The sequence below is a fragment of the Sceloporus occidentalis genome, unplaced genomic scaffold (genome assembly GCF_023333645.1).
Source record: "Sceloporus occidentalis isolate IW3139 unplaced genomic scaffold, rSceOcc1.0.p SCAF_297, whole genome shotgun sequence".
Taxonomy (NCBI): Eukaryota; Metazoa; Chordata; class Lepidosauria; order Squamata; family Phrynosomatidae; genus Sceloporus; species Sceloporus occidentalis.
The window spans coordinates 545927-565189 of NW_028317277.1; the positions used below are offsets into that span (position 1 = coordinate 545927).

The 19263-nt window shown below is 42.0% G+C and overlaps 1 protein-coding gene across 1 annotated transcript; it reads left to right on the forward strand.

Moving 5' to 3' along the window:
- Positions 1–12467: 12467 nt before the first annotated feature.
- On the forward strand, positions 12468–16339 carry LOC149275161 (ectonucleotide pyrophosphatase/phosphodiesterase family member 7-like). The gene is made up of 2 exons (XM_089504935.1): positions 12468–12956; positions 16055–16339. Exons 1-2 carry the CDS (start codon positions 12468–12470, stop codon positions 16337–16339), a joined length of 774 nt encoding a protein of 257 aa, XP_089361061.1.
- The last annotated feature ends 2924 nt before the right edge of the window (positions 16340–19263 follow it).

The window sequence follows — 19263 nt, forward strand, 5'->3', positions numbered from 1 at the left end:
CCAAGCCGGGAGCTTCAGAGGGGGAGAGAGACTTAGAGTGATCAAGTCCGAATACCAGACTTCGGCCAGTCTGGTGCTATCAGGATCACGGAGGCATGGTCCATCTTGATTTTCTGTAGGACCCTGGAGACCAGAGCAAACGAAGGAAAAACGTAGGCGAGACGGAAATACCATTCCTGTGCGAAGGCATCTATCGCCAAGGGATGATCCTGAGGCCTGAGGGAAAAGAAGACAGGAATCTGAGCATTGTCTCTGGATGCCATAAGGTCGATCTCAGGTAAGCCCCACCGTTGGACGATGAGGTCGAAGGCTGCCAGATGCAGAGCCCACTCGCCGCTCAGCACAGGAGCTCTGCTCAGGAAATCCGCTTGAGAATTTAAAGTTCCTCTGAGGTGGACAGCGGACAGAGTCATGTGACGGGACTCTGCCCAAAAGGAAATCCTGAGCGATATACGGAGAAGTCGAGGACTTCTTGTGCCCCCCTGTCTGTTGACATAGGCTACCACTGCCTGATTGTCGGAGCGAAGCAAAATGTCCTTGCCGGCGAGCAGATGCTCCCAGTGATGCAGAGCTCTTTCTACTGCAAGTAATTCCAGACAGTTCGAGGGAAGAAGTTTCTTAGCTGGAGACCAGAGACCCTGCACGAACAGGTTCTGAAACGTAGCTCCCCATCCTCTGATGCTGGCGTCGGTGGTGAGAAGTACCTTGGAGACAAGAGACCAACTCCTCCCTGCGGCGAGGATATCCAGTTGGAGCTACCAGGAGAGGGAAGCTCTGACATGCCGAGGAAGACAGACATGCCGGTCCAGAGCCAATGGGTTGTCTTCTAGATGGTTGAGGACAAATCTTTGAAGAACTCTCATGTGGGCCAGAGCCCAGGGCACCGCATACTTTGCGGAGACCATCTTGCCCAGCAGGGACATGCATAACCGTAAGGCGCTGCGGTGCGCAGAGCGAATCCTGCGTACTAGGAATCGAATTCCCTTGATTCTGGTAGGAGGAAGGAAAGCTTTCCTGGAACAGTCAATTCACTTACCTTCTATAAATACAGTGAAAAATAGCTGAAATTAGGCTGTAATCTGCAACAGCCAAAAATTTGAATTGTGTGACGCACAACCGGAAGTGCGAAAGCCCGAAACCGGAAGTTGGCAGACCACAGACCGCCGGGACAACGGATCGCCACCGGGACGGCGGCACCGCAGCCGCGAACACCGCCGACACAGCCAAGGAACGGGAGCGAGCGCTGGGCGACGCAGCACCAGCCATCCGGCAAAGGTACACGGTATCCCCCAGGAATGGGGGCTTAGCCCGGGGGAAACGGCTCAACCTAGAGCCGGAGGAAACAACAAAAGGGAAGACGAGTCCCCCTACCTGATGTAGGGCAGGAAAACACTGGTGTTAGTAGGAGGGGAGGGCCCTTTTAAAGTTTTTGAGTCTTGCCCTATCTCAGGTACGGAGGAGGAGTCTATCCTTAGTGTCACCTGGGATGGCAGGGAAATCAATAACTTGGTGTAATATGTCATGTGTTGTTCATCTGAGGTTGTATTAACCTAAATTTTAGACCTGCTAAGGAACAAATGATTATTATTTTGTCCTGATATATAAAACCTTTTTCAAACAACTTTATTTGGACACCAGCCCTATATTCACTGATCAGCCATAACATTATGACCATGTGCCTAATATTGTGTAGATCCCATTATTGCTGCCAAAACATCCCTGACCTGTTGAGGCGTGAACACCACTAGATCCCTGAAGGTGGGCTGTGGTATCTGTCACCAAGGCGGTAGCAGGAGATCCTTTAGGTCCTGTAAGTTGCGAGGTGGTCCTCCTTGGATGTATCCTGGTGCTATGTGTTCTCCCGGTAAGTGAAGCACATGCACCCAGCCATCAATGTGATGTTTCAGACGAGGCCTCCTTCTTCCATTGCTCTGTGGTCCTTGTGCCCATTGTAGGCGCTTTGGGCAGCGGACAGGGGTCAGGATGCGCACCCTGACTGGACTGCTGGGAACGCAGTCCCATATGCAACTGTGATGCACTGTGTGTTCTGACACCTTTCTAACAGAACCAGCATTAACTGTTTTAGCAATTTGAGCTACAGTAGCTCATCTATTGAATTTGACCACACAGGCCAGCCTTCGCTCCACACAGGCATCAATAAACCATGGCTGCCCATGGCCCTGTCTACTATTGATAGGTATTGCAGACCGGGAACACCCTATAAGAGCTGCCATTTTGGTGATGCTCACACTCAGTTGTCTAGCCATCACAACGTGGCCCTTGCCAAAGTCGCTCAGATCCTTACGCTTGCCCATTTTTCCTGCTTATAACACATCAATTTTAAGGATGAAATGTTAACTTGCTGCCTCATATATCCCACCCATTGACATGTGTCATGATAAGATTTTCAGTGATATTCACTTCACCTTTCAGTGGTCATAATGCTATTGCTGATAGATGTAAGCTCATGCGCCCACACCAGGGATGTAACTAGAAACCACAGTGCCCTGGTGCAAAAATTGCCCAATGGCACCCCAAATTCATAAGTAACATGCTCCACAGGGCCACCTTTACCCCCAGCTTGTCTGTGACATATGTCCCCACAAACATGTTTGTGCTATCTATGCCCCCAAACAGCCTGCCTGTGCCATTTATGCTCCAAAACAATTATACATTAATTTACTCGGTTACTCACTCATTCATTCATATGAATATAATTAGCTTGATATTTTACCAAAGGTACCCAAGGTGAATTCACTGCTAAGATGAGCAGCATAGGCTAAGATGTAAAGATAGGTTACAATCTGAAAACCTGAAACAAATCAACCATAATTGGCTCCATCAATTCTTCCTTTTTTGCCAACATGGTTCACACATGGAGCATGAAAATGAGGTGAATGTAAAGGTACAACCAGGCAAATTTCCAACAGTCATCTATAAGAGGCCTGACTGGGTACACCTGGGTACAGCCTAAATCACAATTTACAGGTATAAACATTATTCCTAGCTAGGGTTAATGGGGAAAAATACCAAAAGTATATTTATATATTTTACCTACATGCTTGTGTGAAGTTTTTTTTTTTTACAAAAAACCTAATAAATAATACATTAACTAACCACCTAACAAAAAAAGGTCACATTAATCAAATATAAAAAAAGTATTTTAAAAAGAAAAAGAAAAATGAACTTGTCAGACAGGAAAACATTGTTTTCTTACTGTTCTGTACCTCAATATAGCTCACGATTACAGTGAAACCACGATTACCATAAACCAGAAGGGTATGAGAAGTGCTGTTTAACCACATCTTTATTTACAAATAGCAAAAAATAATAAAAATAATATCTCAGGAGCGTAGTCACAGAGCAAGCCAAGAGTCAGATGCCAAAGCGCCTAGTCAGACGTGCCGAGGTAGGGAAGCCAGAATAGGCAGGAACAAAATCAGGATCAGGAAACGGAGAGGGAAGTCAGACAAGCCAGGGTCATACACGAGAATTCAGGATACAATACGGGAACACACTTGTAGGTCAGAAACCACGCAAGGGCAGAGAGGTACTGAACCTTTGTCGCTAAAGGGGGTGGCTAATTAGCAACTAATCAGGTAAGGATGTGACCTGTTAACAGAGCAAAACCAACAAGCAAGGAATGGAGTAGAGGAAGGGTGGAAACTTTGTCATCTGACGTTACACGTGTATTTACTGTGGAAGTGATCACACGCATGCTAATGTGCAGGTCAGCTGAAGACGGATCACTCCGGTGTGTACCCCACAATCAATGGGAGTGATTTTAACCCATGATGTAACAGGTATCTCACAGGTTCTATAGGACCATTTTTTGGTGATATACCTGGCATGTCATCAGTTATTGTAAGTGCTCATTCCAATAACATGTCCATCAAGTTCAACCCTTCTACCTAACCTTCCTATTCTTGATCCAAAAGAAGGCAAAAAACCCTAATTAAGCTACTTCGAATTCTGCCATCAGGGGAAAAAAAATCCTTCTTGACTCCAAGAGGCAATAAGATTTCTCCTTGGATCAAGAAGCTCTAAAATATTAATGTTATTCTATTTGTATCCCTGTATGTCATGCGTTTCTAAGAAAATATTGAGGCCCCTTTTGAAGGTATCTAACGTATTGGATAACACCACCTCTCTTGGAAGTGAATTCCATACCTTTATTGTCCTCACTGTAAAGAATCTCTCCCTTTGTCGTCTATGAAACCTGCACTCTTCCAGTCTCAGATGGTGACCTCTTGTTCTTTGTATATTTCTGTGAACAGGTCACTGAAGAGCCCTTTATATTGGCCCTGCATTTATTTATATAATGTTATCATATCCCCTCTGAGACGCTGTTTTTCTAGCGTATATAATTTTAACTTTTTTAGTCTCTCTTCATAACTAGTATCTCCCAATCCCCTTATTAATTTTGTAGCCCTCCTTTGCACTTTTTTTAATTCCATAATGTTTCCCCCAAGGATATTCCATTTAAAGAATAGGTTGCATTTTTATTATTTTTACCATAATGCATAGCTTTGCATTTCTCTATATTGAACCTCATCTGCCACTTGCACGCCCAGTCCCCAACTCTGTCTAAATCTTCCTGCAAAGAAGAAACATCAAGATTAGTCTGAATTACCCGGCCTAATTTTGTGTCATCAGCAAAAACTGTGACATGGCTCTCAATGCAGCTTGGGAGATCATTTATAAATAAATTAAAAAGAAGAGGACCGAGGACAGATCCCTGAGGCACTCCACTTAATACCTGCATACAGGCTGAGAAACATCCATTCACAACAACCCTCTCTATCTTTTCAGCCAATTTGTGATCCACATACAGACATTTGCCCCAAGCCTAATTCTGTTAATTTATAGAGTAGCCTTTTATGCGGAACCCTATCAAATGCCTTAGCAAAGTCCAGATAAATCACATATACAGCCAACCCCAGGTCTATATTTTTACTAACTTCTTCATAGAATACTAATAGGTTGGTTTGACAAGACCGGTCTTTCACAAATCCATGTTGATTTCTACTAATTGGATTATGGATCAAGATATGATCAAGACCTTTAGCAACCCTTCAAATAATTTCCCCACTACCAATGTTAAGCTTACTGCCCTGTAATTGCCCGGTTGAGATTTTGATCCCTTTTTAAATATGGGCACAACATCTGCCTTGCGCCAATCTAATGGAACTATGCCCCAGCTCAAAGAATCCCTTGGGTGTATACCATCCGGTCCAGGGGCCTTGTCTACCTTAACAGTATTTAATTGCTTGAGCACTTTTCTAGTGTCAGCCAATCCCATGTTTGCTGCAACGGTTCCTTAAAATTAGCCAGCAGGGGCTCCGTCATTGGTTCTTCCTTGGTATAAACTAGACTTGGGCACCAGGAAGCTCTTCGTGTTCGTCTTCGTGCTCGTCTTCGGGGGCAAAAAAATCTTCGTATTCCGCGTATATTCACCCGTTCCTGTCTTCTTTTCGGGCGAATATTCATGGACATTCTTCGTGCTCGTTTTATCTTCGTTTTCTTCCGGTTGCCTAGCAGGGGTTAATATGGGGTTAAGAACACATCGGAGCAGCAGATGCGTTCGCGCGTGAAGGTACGTGTGTGCAACTCTATTGGTCGCCGGAAGGGGGCTGGTCTGGCATCAACAAATGAATTGCAGTACTGCAGAATGCACTTCATTCGTTGATGGCAGGCCAGCCCCCTGCCAAAACGACCAATAGAGTTGCACACACGTACCTTCATGGTGCTATCCGAGGTGTACACAATACACATTGCCCGAAACTGAGGGCCAAGTTCCTCAGCAATTGTCTTGTCTTCCTCCTCCTGCACCTCTCCCTCCTCGGATAGCATTCCCATTTTACGCTGCCAGTCATGCACCTTTTGAACCAATTGCTCACGGTAGCTACTGAGAACATTGAATTTCATTACTAGCTTTCCCTTAATTCTTGGATCGCAAAGGCACGCTAGCATAATTTCGGGACTTTCTTCCATGCGTTTGCGAAGGTGTACTTTTAGCAGATCCTTCAGCTTCCTGACTATGGCTGCTACGTCAGGATGTAGAGTGCCACCTTGAACAGCCTCACGGTTTTCAAGAAACACATCCATCTTGCTGCCTAGATGAGAGAACACTGGGATTACCTGGGGCAGACTGGCAGTGTTTGAATTTAAATTTTCAGTGGCATCCCTGAATGGTTTAAGGACTCCCACTAGCTGGGCGATCACTGTCCAATTCTCCCTATTCAATGGAGATGTAATCCCAATATTATGCTCTGAGGCAAGATTATGGATTGCCCTCTGCTGCTCCAAAATCCTCTCCAGCATCTCTAAAGTGGAGTTCCACCGCGTACTGACATCCTGTCATAGGCAGTGTACGGGAAGACCTGCCCTCTCTTGCTCTTCCCTCAAAAGTTGGCTAGCCTTAACACTATGGTGAAAGTGCCCAGCGATCTTTCTGTAGCGGGACAGAACTACTGCTGCTACATTAGTTCCTTCTGACATTGCTGCCTTCACTACAAGATGGATGATGTGGGCTGCACAGCGCACACCAACAATATGACCATCTCGCAGCGCTTTCACCATATTCGCACCTCCGTCAGTTACCGCAAAATCAACTTCAACATTGGTGCCCGCCTCTGCTCCCACCCAAAGGCTAAACATTTTCCTCATTGCATGCAGAATATTTTGGGAAGTGTGCTTTTCATCCATCACTTCTGCATGGAGAAGGAATGATCGGTAGCCTGCTGCAGCAGCTTCCTTAGACACACCGGGCTGCCACCAGTGTGCTGTCAAAGAAAGAAAGGCATGCTGCCCACTAGGTGCACTCCACAAATCTGTTGTGAAATGAACAGACTGACCAGCAGCCTTGGAAAGCTCCTCTTTCACTGCTGAAACACAGGACTGATACAATGAGGGGACAATGTTCCTACTGAAAGTGGAACGTGACGGAACTGTGTATTGTGGAGCGGCAGCCGCCATCAATTGTTTGAAAGGCTCCCCTTCAATCATGGAGAAGGATGCCCCTCCAACAGCAATGAACTGACCAATAAGTCGCGTTACTTTATTGGCCTGCTGTTTAGTCATTTACCTCCTGGAGTGGAATACCCCAAATTCTTCCAGGGTGGTCTCTGGCTGCCAGCACTAGCTGCTGCTGCTATTGGCGCAGAAGCAGCTGTTGGGGTTTTTCCACTCTCTCTGGAGATGGTACTAGTTGTTGTTGTAGTACCATGGCCACCAGCTATGCTGCCTGCACTACGCTTTTCTTTTGCATCTTTCCCCAATAGCACAGCCATGTGTTGAGTGCTGAGGTGATGCTTCATGCTCGCACTGGTAAAATGGCCAGACACTTTCCCTCTGCTTATTAGCTTCCCACAATGTTTGCACTTCCCATAGCGCCCTTCTTCAACATTTTCAAAGTGTTCCCAAATTGGGGCGCATAGTCTTGGAGTGTGCCTTGGGTGCTGCTTCTACTGCTCGGGGTGGATGAACAGCAGCAGAACTAGTGGTGGTGGTGGCACTGGTGGTACCAGTACTGACCATAGTGGGACTGCTAATTGCTTTAACTCTACCAGATTTGGAAGGTTTTGCTGCTGGTGGTGGTGATGATCGTAGCGGTGAAGGAGGAGGCTCAGGGGAAAATTGTGCACTAGTCATTTGTGCACTGCTCCCTGAGGAATCTGATTCCTGACCACTCATCTCCTCTGCTTCCTCTGGCTCATAGTCTAGTTCTCCATTAGCCAGATCAAATGGAATTCCTGCTAGGCTGGAGCTAAGACTGATATCATGACTAGTAGTAGTGTGAGCAGGAGGAACAGACTCTGCACTTGGCCTCTCACTCTCAGGCTCCTCTGGTACCTCGCTAGGTGGAGTTCCACTATGTGTAGCCCAGTCTCTAACTGTCTTTACAAAGATATTGTAAGGACTTGGTGGCTTGCTAGAGGTACTAGGAGGTCATGGCGTGGCAGTACCAGTGGGAACAGTAGGCGCAGCACTAGTGGTGGTAGAGGTGGTGGTGGTGTTGGTTTTCCCTACGAAGGAATGAGATCACTTTGGCTTGGGAAAACCCCTCTGAGTCTTGCTGCTAATTTGGCTCTGCTTGGTACCTTGCATGCTGCTTGTGGATGGGGAAGATGCTGCTTGGGGCAAAAGGCACTTCTTTTTACTCACTGGGCTAGTAGAAGTACTAGTTGTGCTACCCTTTAACTTTGAATGTGCTTCTGGTGCTTTAGGCTTTCTGTAAAAAAACAGAGCTTGTGGGCCTAGCAGCACTACTACTGCCTGCTTTTGGTGCCTTTCCTTTACTTGATGATCCTTCAAGCAATGCTTCCCCAAATGATAATCGAGAGCTTGGCCTACTTGGCCGACTAGACTGACGCAAAGGCTGCATCTTAGAACTGGTGCTGGTGGTAGATGGAGCTTGTCCTCCTTAGTCCCAAAAGGAGGATCCATTTCAAATTTTGTGTTGTGTGTGTAGTGTAGTGTTTAAAAAAAACTATAAAAAATTTTTTTACAAAAGGGAAAAAAAATTAAAGACAAAAAAATTTGAGGAAGTTCTCTTCAGTGCTACTGCTGAAAAAGTAAAACTATGCACAACTGCACTGTGCTGTTGTGTGCAATCTGCCAAAGTGCTCAAATTATTTAAATTATTAACTCAAGATTAACTATTTATATTAACTAGCAGTATTTTATTTTTAATTTGAATTTACACGGGCCTAAGAGTCTAACTCTAGGCAGACTCTCTCAAGTCCACTAAGTTAAAGTGAGGTTAAATCAGATTCAGTATATGATTTATTAATAAATATTAAGTTATATACTATTAATAGATTAGAATTACTTATATTATGGATTATAGATAGAATATAGATTATGAATTAGAATTACTTATATATTATAGATTATGAATTAGAATTTATGTTATATAATATAGATTAGAAGAATACTTATATTATGGATTATAGATAGAAGAATATAGATTATGAATTAGAATTTATATTATGTTATATAATATATTATAGATTAAGATTAATGATTAGAATTATTTTAGTACTACAGCTAGTACCTTGAAGCTTTGCTTAGTTGTTGTCGTCACACAGTCAATCTTTCTTGAAAAGAAATTAGAAAATAAAATGTCACAGCAAAACAGTTAGCTTCACTGCTTGCTGAACAAAAAACACAGCACTTATGCGGCTGCACTCACTAGCCCAATAAATTCACTTCACTGATGGACTGAGGTGAGCAAAACAAATGAAATCAAATTAAATATTATTAAGAAAAATTGACTTGGTCTCTTGCTGTTGCTAAAACAAAGCACACACTAAAGAGCTGCAGCACCAGTACTAATAAGATTAGCTGAACTATAAGCTAGTAGTCATTAATTTTATTTATAGCTAATTCATTATTAAGCTAGCTAAAATGAATTATATAATATTACTGATTTTAGATTAGACACTAGTAGATTGAAATAAAATGTAAAATAAATGAGAAAATCTTTGCAAAACAGTTAACGTCACTGCTTGCTGATCAAAAAAAAACACAGCACTTATGCGGCTGCACTCACTAGCCCAACAAGTTCACTTCACTGATGGACTGAGGTGAGCAAAACAAATGAAATAAAATGAAAGATTATTAATTAAGAAAAATTGACTTGGTCTCTTGCTGTTGCTAAAACAAAGCACAAACTATAGAGCTGCAGCACCAGTACTAATAAGATTAGCTGAACTATACGCTAGTAGTAATTAATTAATATTATTACTTTTATTTATAGCTAATTTAATTAACTATTAAGATAAGAAAGAATTATAGAATTATTGATATTACTGATTTTAGATTAGACACTAGTAGATGTCTTGAATGTCTACAGTACACTCTACACTAGTATACTATAGTGTATATATATATGACTGACAAATATATATAATATTATAATGTATTAAATTATTATATATTCTATTAAATTATTATTTATAAATTCTATTATTTAATTTATCTAAGTGAAGACAGGGCAGGCAGTAGGCAGTGCCAGCCCAGGGCAAGGGCACCCCAGTGCCAGTGAGGCACTGGGTGCACTGTCAACTCAACAGCACTACACAGTTGATGACAGATAGAAGCACTGAAAAAAAATTAAATTAAAAAATGACTACATTAATAAAATTATGAATTCAGTAGAACCGAAGTAAGGAAGAATACACTGTGAGAAATGGCAGCCTGAGGCTTTCCAGTCTCACACAGAACAGAACTATCTCCCTCTCTGCAACGCTCGGATGCAGCATAGCAGTGTTGCCAAAGCAGTCATAGCGAAAAATGAATGGATCTCTCAGGCAAGCTCTGGTCTTATAAAGGCGGTTTCAGAATTAAAAAAAACAACAGCACAGGCATTGTACAAGACCCTTAGCGTGACGCCACAAGAGCGAGCTGATTGGACAGACGATGATCAGCTCACTCCTGTTTGAAATTTTGGCGGCTGCGCTGCAAAAACGAAGACGTGTCTTCATCTTCACCTACGTTTTGCCGGAACTGTATTCTGTTCTACGTTCCTTCGGAATGAAAAAAAAGGACTCCATCATAACACTGTGCACAGGTAGCAGTCCACAAACAGCTTAATAATGGCATATTTTAATAATTAAAATAACGATCAGGTGCTAAAAAAATATTACAATTGATGTAAACAAAATATATAGTGAATAAATGTTACAGTTAGTGCTGCAGACACTTGAAGTATAGCCCCAGATACCACAAACAATAATGAAAAGTAAAGTGTTGCACAAGAAAATAAACTTTAAACTTATAAAGTGACAATTCATTTTACCACCAACAACACAAAATATGTGTCACAAGAAAATTAAAATAATACTTATATTTCTCTCAGTTGTCAAATTGGACCTCCATCCGTTGTGTCACAAAGACATATTAACATGTGAAGAGTAAAAAACAAACAGAAATCATAGTGCTTCCCATAAAATAAATATATCTCAAGTGTTTACCCTAAGTGGTATCGTACTCACATAAACTTGAGCAATACAGTTTGCTCTGACTTTTTCGAACACAGCACAGGAGATTCCGGCTCTGTTTTCGAGTTGCTTTTGGAGGTTCCCTCTGGATCTCTATCCCAAACGGATATCTGTCCACACGGTAGTATAACGATAAGAAGGATGCGAATGGAGAGGCAAAAGGTAAGGTATACAATAGTTTTAATGTTTAAAATAAAGTGCAGCATGCTCACATTGAAAGTCTGTCTCAAAAGCACCATCTTTGTCCTCAAGCAGCTTGTAACTACCATATTTGTGCCCAAACAGCTTGTCAGATTTGTCAAGAAAATTGCCCAACCATACTATTTTTTTGCCCCAATCAGTTAAGCAGTGACATATTTGTGCCCAAACAGCTTCTTAGTGCAATATTGGTGCCCAAACAGCTTTCCAGTGCTATCTTTGTGCCCAGATTGTATCTGCCATCTTTGTGCACTCTCTGGCATTTTTGTCCCAAAGCAGGTAAACAGTGTCATTTGTGTCCCCAAATAGCTTACCAGTGTTGTCTTAGTCCCCAAACAGCTTCCCAGTACCAACTTTGTAACCATTCCTGGATTACATAAATACCCCCACATGCATATGTTTTTTGGCTGTCTGTACATTACAGGTCACAAGTTGGAACATGTCTGTAGATTGGATCATATTGTATTGCTAGGCCTATGCTATCTATGAAGCAACTTAGCAGTCCCCAGGAGAACATGTTCCCATAAAAGTAAATATTTTTGGAAAGCAGTCACCGGAGTTTTCCATCAGGAGAATATAGACAATTCTCATACAGCCATCAATAACTGCCAAAGTCAACCGTAGCAATAATTGCCTGTGTTTTTAATGATGTATGGATTCCTGGAGTGGAGCAACTAAACAGCATGATTGCTTGTGTTCTTCCCTGGTATCAATTGTCTTTCATTTTTTCTTTTTGTCTATCTAATGAGCAAAACTAGTAAGGATTTTTTTCTTACATTCACGCCCTGAAAGTAAGCTATCAAAGATTGTCCAGGAAGTGGCTCAGTAAAAGGAAGCGACCCTATAGTGAAGTTGGGCAACAAAGAGGGAAGGGACAGGACTGAATAATAAGAATGTGCTTAAGAGGGTTTTCTTTTTACTAAAGCTTAAAGTGATGTTTAGATGACGAGGAGCATTAATGAGAAAAATAAGCAAAGCATATATGTTTTCCCTTCCTCTTTACATGAAGCAACATTTACCTGGTAAATAATGTTTTTATAACTTTACAATATTTTATGGAACAGCACCTTTAAACAAAATTAAATTAAAATTAAGGGAACTAACAATTTATTTCTGTCTTTTTAGGGTTTGAAGGCCGGTTCCTTTCATTATCCAGGTGGAGGTGCAAATTACAGTGGAAAATCAGTGCATAAATTCTTAGTGGAAGCCCCTAATCATCCTGATAGCGATGAGAATGAATGGAGAGAGAACATAGACATAGTAATGAAATGGCTTACTGAAGAACATTTAGATTTCGTAACCCTCTACTATGGGGAACCAGACAAAGTAGGGCATTTAGTAGGACCAGAAACTGAAAAGAGAAGAATTATTATTAAACAAATTGATAGAACTATAGGATACCTACTAGACTCAATTGAATCTAACAACCTAAAGAAAAAATTAAATGTAATAATTACATCAGATCATGGAATGACCACTGTGAAAAAAGACCCTGATGTAGAAGAAATTATGTTGTCTAAATACATAAATTTTAAAGACTTGGTGAAATTTGATATACTGGACTATGGTGGTTTTGGCATGATTTTGCCAAAGGAAGGCATGGAACAAGAGGTATATCATAAACTTAAGAATGTACATCCTCATTTGAATGTATACCGAAAAAATGAATTTCCTGAAGATTTCCATTATTCTAAACATAATCGAATATTACCTATTTTGGTTTATGGTGATCTTGGCTATAGCGTAAATGGGGTAAGTATAAAACATATGTTCTCTAAGACATGGCATTGATTTCCATGGGTTCTCAACTCAAATATAGACGGCTTGAGTTGACACACAGTATTAATTAACAGTGCACTTAAAGGGAGAGTCTTGTGTGTCTGTCAGTTTTTGAAATAAAGAATGCATGTTAAAGTAGTTTATAAATAGACGTGCAAATGGGCCATAAATAAAATCAATATTTGGTGTGACCATACTTTGTCTTTAAAACAGCATCAATTCTTCTAGATACACTTTCACAAACTCAGGGATTTTGTAGGCATATAGTCAAGTGTATGATTAAACAATAATACAAAACAGGCGCTAATTATCATAAATTTAATATGTAGATTTTAATATATAGAAACACAATTGTTAACTGAAACAGTAACAGCTGTGTAGGATGTATAAAACTGCATAAGGAACAACCAAACTCACAAGGGGAGGTTGTCGAACACAGTTTAATGTCAAAAGTCATACACCATGGCAAGACCGAGCACAGCACCAGTAAGGCCTCTCCCAGGCAGAAATTAAGACAGAGAGGGGTTTCCAGATGTTCTGTCAAAGCTTTTTTTTTTTTTGAAGATGCACAAATAAACGGGCAATGTTGAGGACCAAAGACCCTGTGGTCACATCGCAGCAGATGATGGATACACCATACTTACTTCACTTTGCAATCAGGAGATGTCTAGCAATACCATCATCTGTGCACTGGCAAAAAACTGTGGAACCCTGGTATACCCATCTATTGTCTGGAGAAGTCTGGTTAGAAGACTTGGAGCGAAAAAGCCATAACCTTGATGTGGAAACAAGCCCTATATATTTGATTGCATGGTCGAGCTCATGTGCCCACATACCACTGTTACTAGAAACCACAGGGCCCTGGTGGGAAAATTGCCCTGGGGCACCCCAACTTCACAAGCAACATGCCCAACAGTGCCACCATTGCCCCCAAACAGCTTGTCTGTGCCACATTCGCACCCAAACAGCTTGTTTGCGCCATCTGTCCCCCAAACATGTACGTGCCATCTCTGCCCCAAGCAGCTTGTCAGTGCCATCTTTGTCCCCAAACAGCTTGTCTGTGCCACAAAACAGCCTGTCTGTTCCATCTCTGTCCCACAAACAGCCTGCCTGTGCCACCTCTACCCCTAAACAGCCTGCCTGTACCACTTCTATCACTTAAACAGTCTGCCTCTGCCACCTCGGCCCATAAAACAGCCTGCCTGTGCACATATGCCCCCTTAACAGCCTGCCCCATTTCTACCCCAAAACACTAATACATTAATTCACTCACTCATTCATTCAAAGCAAAGGGGAGTCACACCAAGTATTGCGTTAGTTTAGATTTTTCTTCTATTCACTTGTTTTACATTTTGTTAAATGACACAAATAAACTATTAACATGTCTACTTTGTGTCACGCACAGCGTATGGTAGAACCTGTAATCAGGTAGAGCAGCGTGTGCAAGTCCAATAGACAGAGAACCAGAGTCCAGTATAGAATAGCCAATGAGCAAGCCGAGGTCAGGAAGCCAGAAGTCAGGATCGTAGCAGGGTAAGCCGAGGTCAGGAAGCCAGAAGTCAGGATAAACGTGAGGAAAGCCAGAGTCAAACGCCAGGAATCAGTATCAGGAACAAGCCGGGTCGGTAACGGGAAATCAACAGGAACGCGTACTGAGCAGACACTATACGAGATAGGTACAACCATCAGAAGGCAAGGCTGGAGTGTTTCTGAGGCTCTTAAATAAGCAGAGGAAGTCCAGGCATCAATTACTGAATTCCCGCCAAAAATTCAAAGTGCCGTTACGTCACTTCCGGTTCGCGGCCATCTTGGGATTGGCAGAACGTAAAACTCTAAAAGAAGCCATAGTACCGGCTGGCGCCACCAGGTGGCGTGCAGCGGACCGCGTGCACGCAGCAGGACCGGACCTGACTCCAACACAGGACGACCGACGCGTGGAGCCGCGAGGTCTTCCCCTCCCTCGCGGCGGCTGAGGCTGTCTCGGAGAGGCGGGAGGTCTCCCTCCTCCTTGCGGCGGTTGCGGCTCCCGCGGCAAGGCGGGAGGTCTCCCCCTCTTCCGCGGCGGCTGCCGTGTAGAGGCGGGAGGTCTCCCTCTTCTCCGCGGCGGTTGCAGCCGCTGCGGTACGGTGGGGGGTCTCCCTCTTCTCCGTGGCGGCTGCGGTTGCCGCGGCACGGTGGGAGGTCTTCCCCTTCTTCTCGGCGGCTGCCGGGCCAGGTATGTGACACTTTGAAAGCATTAAATCACCCTCATCATTCTTATTTTACAAAAGCTCATCTTGTCTATTTTTTGATTAGTTGTTCCATTCCATTATTTAAATTTTTTTTTTGAGGATTGGGAGTTTAGAGTGCCCTAGGCACACTACACTCACCCCTGGTGTTTAGAACAATCACTGCCTAAAGCCAGCAAATTTTATATTTTTTTGCTTTTTTAAATATCTTGGGAAGTTCACGCTCTGTGACCATTCATTAGTACTCTCTTATCTTTAGCGGAAGCAATCACATTGAACTGTAAATGTTCATTGCTTTCCTTTTTAATGATAGACAATTAAATACATGAGCCTTCGATTCGAGGGGGATCTCAGCTGTCTTTCTGCAGCAGCATATTGTCTCCCTAGAAGCACTGCTTTGATGTATCCTGGTTTCAAGAAAAAAAAATATAGCCCTATAACTGTTTCTCATGCCAGATCCTTTTCCTATGTGATAAGCGCACAGATGCCCAACGTACTCTCCCTTCAGCTGTTCAAAATTGTATTGAACTTGTGTAAAAAAAATCCCTCTCTATTTGATTGAAGGAAGGAATGGCTACTAGCTACATACCATATGAGTTATGCTTAAAAACAGGATTCTGGTGCATTGCTTACAAGTGGTCCTATCCTCATAGTATCAAATGGAATAGCTTAATCAGCAGGAACATTACATTTTTTATTATGGTGAACAAAACATTTTTTTAAACTTTGCCATAGAGTCTTTTTTATATGTAATCTCTTGTACATTTGAACCAGAGTATTTGCAAAATGTTATTTTTTGCATAACTGTTTCCACAGCAAATGGTTTTTTTTACTCCATTACAGAGAGTGATCTTATATGTAAATAAGGGAGATCATGGATTTGATAACAATGAAATGGATATGAAGATGATATTTCGTGCATTTGGGCCAGATTTTAAAAATAATTATGTCACTGAACCTTTCGACAGCATTCACATATATCCTTTGATGTGCAGACTTCTTGGGGTTATTCCTGAACCCCACAATGGGTCTCTTAAATTTACACAGGATATGCTTATACATCCTGAAGATAATGTTGAATCTGAACAAGACCAGTCCAATAACCAGAAAAGTAAGTATCACGAATAGTTGGAAAGTAATAAAAGTATGCTTAATCTAATTAGTTTGAAAAAATGGGCAAGAACAAAATAACTATTTAAATACACATTTTATTAATATTATTAAAACTACATACCTCACACTGCCAAAATAAGAATTCAAAGGTAAGCATGCAATGCAATAAAGTTCCAAAAAAAGCAAGCATGGTGCTGGGATGTATAGCTAGAGGCATTAGTAGTAGGAAGAGGTACATGGTTATGCCACTTTGGAGATCTCTATTCAGACCTCACATAAAGTATTGTGTACAGTTTGGAAGACTTCATCTCCAGAAGGATATTGGAGATAATTCAGATGGCTAGTAAAATGATAAATGGTTTACAGTAAATTATCAAGCGATACTAAGGGATATCGATATGTATAGCTTGGAGGAAAGAAGATGTGATAGGAGATGTGATGGAGAACAAGGTCATAGTCTAAAACTAAAGGTTCAGATGTAATGTAAAGAAGTCTTACTTTACTAAGAGTATTAGAAACAGTGGCGTCGCCAGGGGGGGGCCAGAGGGGGCCATGGCCCCCCTACATTATGCTGTGCCCCCCAGTGTGCCCCCCCAATTGAAACGCTATACTATTGACCCGGTGTGATGGAACACTAAGCTCCAAATGCAGCCGATGCGGCTGACAGTTTCAAAGCGGCTGTAAAACCGCCCCCGCTGGCTGCTTAATGGATTGCCGGCATGCCAATCACTGACTGAGGCTCTTCATCCCGCCCCTTTGAAGGGGGCGGGCTCTTACGGAACAGTTGCTTGTCACTGCCTGACAGGGAGAAGAGCATGAGGGAGAAGAGCAGTCTGCTGTGTTACAGTGGAAGAATGAAGGCCAGCAAAAAAAGTATTTTATTTTAAATAAATAGTGGAGGTGACAGAAGGAGGGACATTAACAAGGGGGGGCTGCATTGGGAAAATTAAATAATACAAAAAGATGGTGGCTGGGGACATAATTACACATCAGGGTGGTTAGAAGGATGTCACATATATCAATACACAAACGGGGGGGGTTAATACACATGGGTATGGGGGCCATTATATTAACCAGTACAAAGGGTTGGTGCATCAATACACAAGGGAGGGGGGCTGGCTGGGGGCATCAAATAAATCAATACACAAGGGAGGGGGCTGGCTGGGGGCATCAAATAAATCAATACACAAGGGAGGGGGGGCTGGCTGGGGGCATCAAATAAATCAATACACAAGGGTGTATTGCAAAAATGCACAAAGGGGGGTGGCTGGAGGGGCACAAATACACAAGGGTCAATACACACAAACAGCAAAGCAATGTGGAAGGCATTTTATATGGTTATCCCATCCTGATGTGGGGGTCCATGTGGCAGCAGAGCCTGTCCTGGTGTATGTGTTTGGGTGTCAGTGTGGCAGAGCCTGTCCTGATATGAGTTTGGTCATCTGTTTCCTGGCACTTTACTTGCTGTAGAGGGTTAAATAGAACTTTGTAATTTTTATTTATCCAGATTTTGTGGTCACTTCAGAGGACAAAACTTTCTAGGCCTAGAAATCAGAGGAAAAGTAAAGGTTTTGTGTTATTTCAATCTGAATATATTATTAAAAGTTAGATGTTGGTTCAGAGTTTGTGAAACTCAATTCTTGATTACAGTATACAGGACGCTATTCCCCTTTGGTTTCACAGGCCTTCACAGACCAAGTGGTACTCAGCTTAGTTATATGCAGCTGTATGCATTGTGTTATCTGTGATGAGGTGTTCATTTGGTGACGCAGCGCAGCATTAATGGCTAAAAGTTTTGTTGAAGTTTCCATTATGTCTAATCTCCTTAATTTATTTGGGCCTTTTAACTTTTTTGATTTCTGGGATTTTAATAATGTGATAAAAAAGAATGATTTATAGTTGTTTGGATGTCAAATAGTGTGTCAAATTCTGTTGATCTGTATCTGCTATGTTTCCATACATTATTTATGTATACCTGCAAATACAGTTTTTTTTTTATCTCATTCAGTTGCATGTGCTGTTTCCATGTGTTGTTTATTTGATCTATACCTGAACTACAGGGTGTAAGTAAAAGAGCGGTATGGTTTAGTGAATGAGGGGACAAAGGGACTCTGGGGATGATTACAGGGGAGAGGACCTCTCAATGTCACGGTGCAGTCAGAAGGAGGGAACACTGCACTGACTCTCACTGTCTTCCCCTGATCTGCAGTCAGTGTGGCAAATATATTGGCAGCAGGGTCTAATATTAATATATATTGGCTGCAGGGGCTAATATTAATATATATCGGAAGCTGGGACTAATATTTATATATATCGGCAGCAGGGGCTAATATTAATATATATTGGCTGCAGGGCCTATTATCAATAAATATTGGCTGCAGGGGCTAATAATATATATCGGCAGTAGGGGCTAATATTAATATATGTTGGCAGCAGGGTATAATTTCTATGTATATCGGCAGCAGGGTATAATATAAGTATGTATCCGCAGCAGGGGCTAATATTAATATATATCCGCAGCAGGGGTTAATATTAATATATATCGGAAGCAGGGTGTAATATTTCTATATATCTGCAGCAGGGTCTAATATTTATATATATTGTCAGCAGGGGCTAATATTAAAGAATGAAAAATAACTGTCACTTTAGCTGTTATTTTGAAATCATATTTCAATCACGGTGTTTACTTCAAAGAGATAAGTGCATATTATGTAGTTAAAAATGCACGTCTAACGTGTGTGTATATATATATATATATATATATATATATATATAGTGTATATGTACCGTTTTATAATTGGCCCCCCTACTTTGGTCCCTGGCCCCCCATGTGCCCCCCTAAATATGAAAGCTGGAGACGCCACTGATTAGAAAAATGGAACAGCCTCCTAGCATGATTGTGATGCTAGGCACAAAACTATCCTTAATCTAAGACAAGA

Coding starts and splice junctions, on each gene's coding strand:
- LOC149275161 (XM_089504935.1), top strand. CDS start 12,468: ATGAAATGGCTTACTGAAGAACATTTAGATTTCGTAACCCTCTACTAT. Junction 12,957..16,054: donor TTGGCTATAGCGTAAATGGG/GTAAGTATAAAA, acceptor ACTCCATTACAG/AGAGTGATCTTATATGTAAA.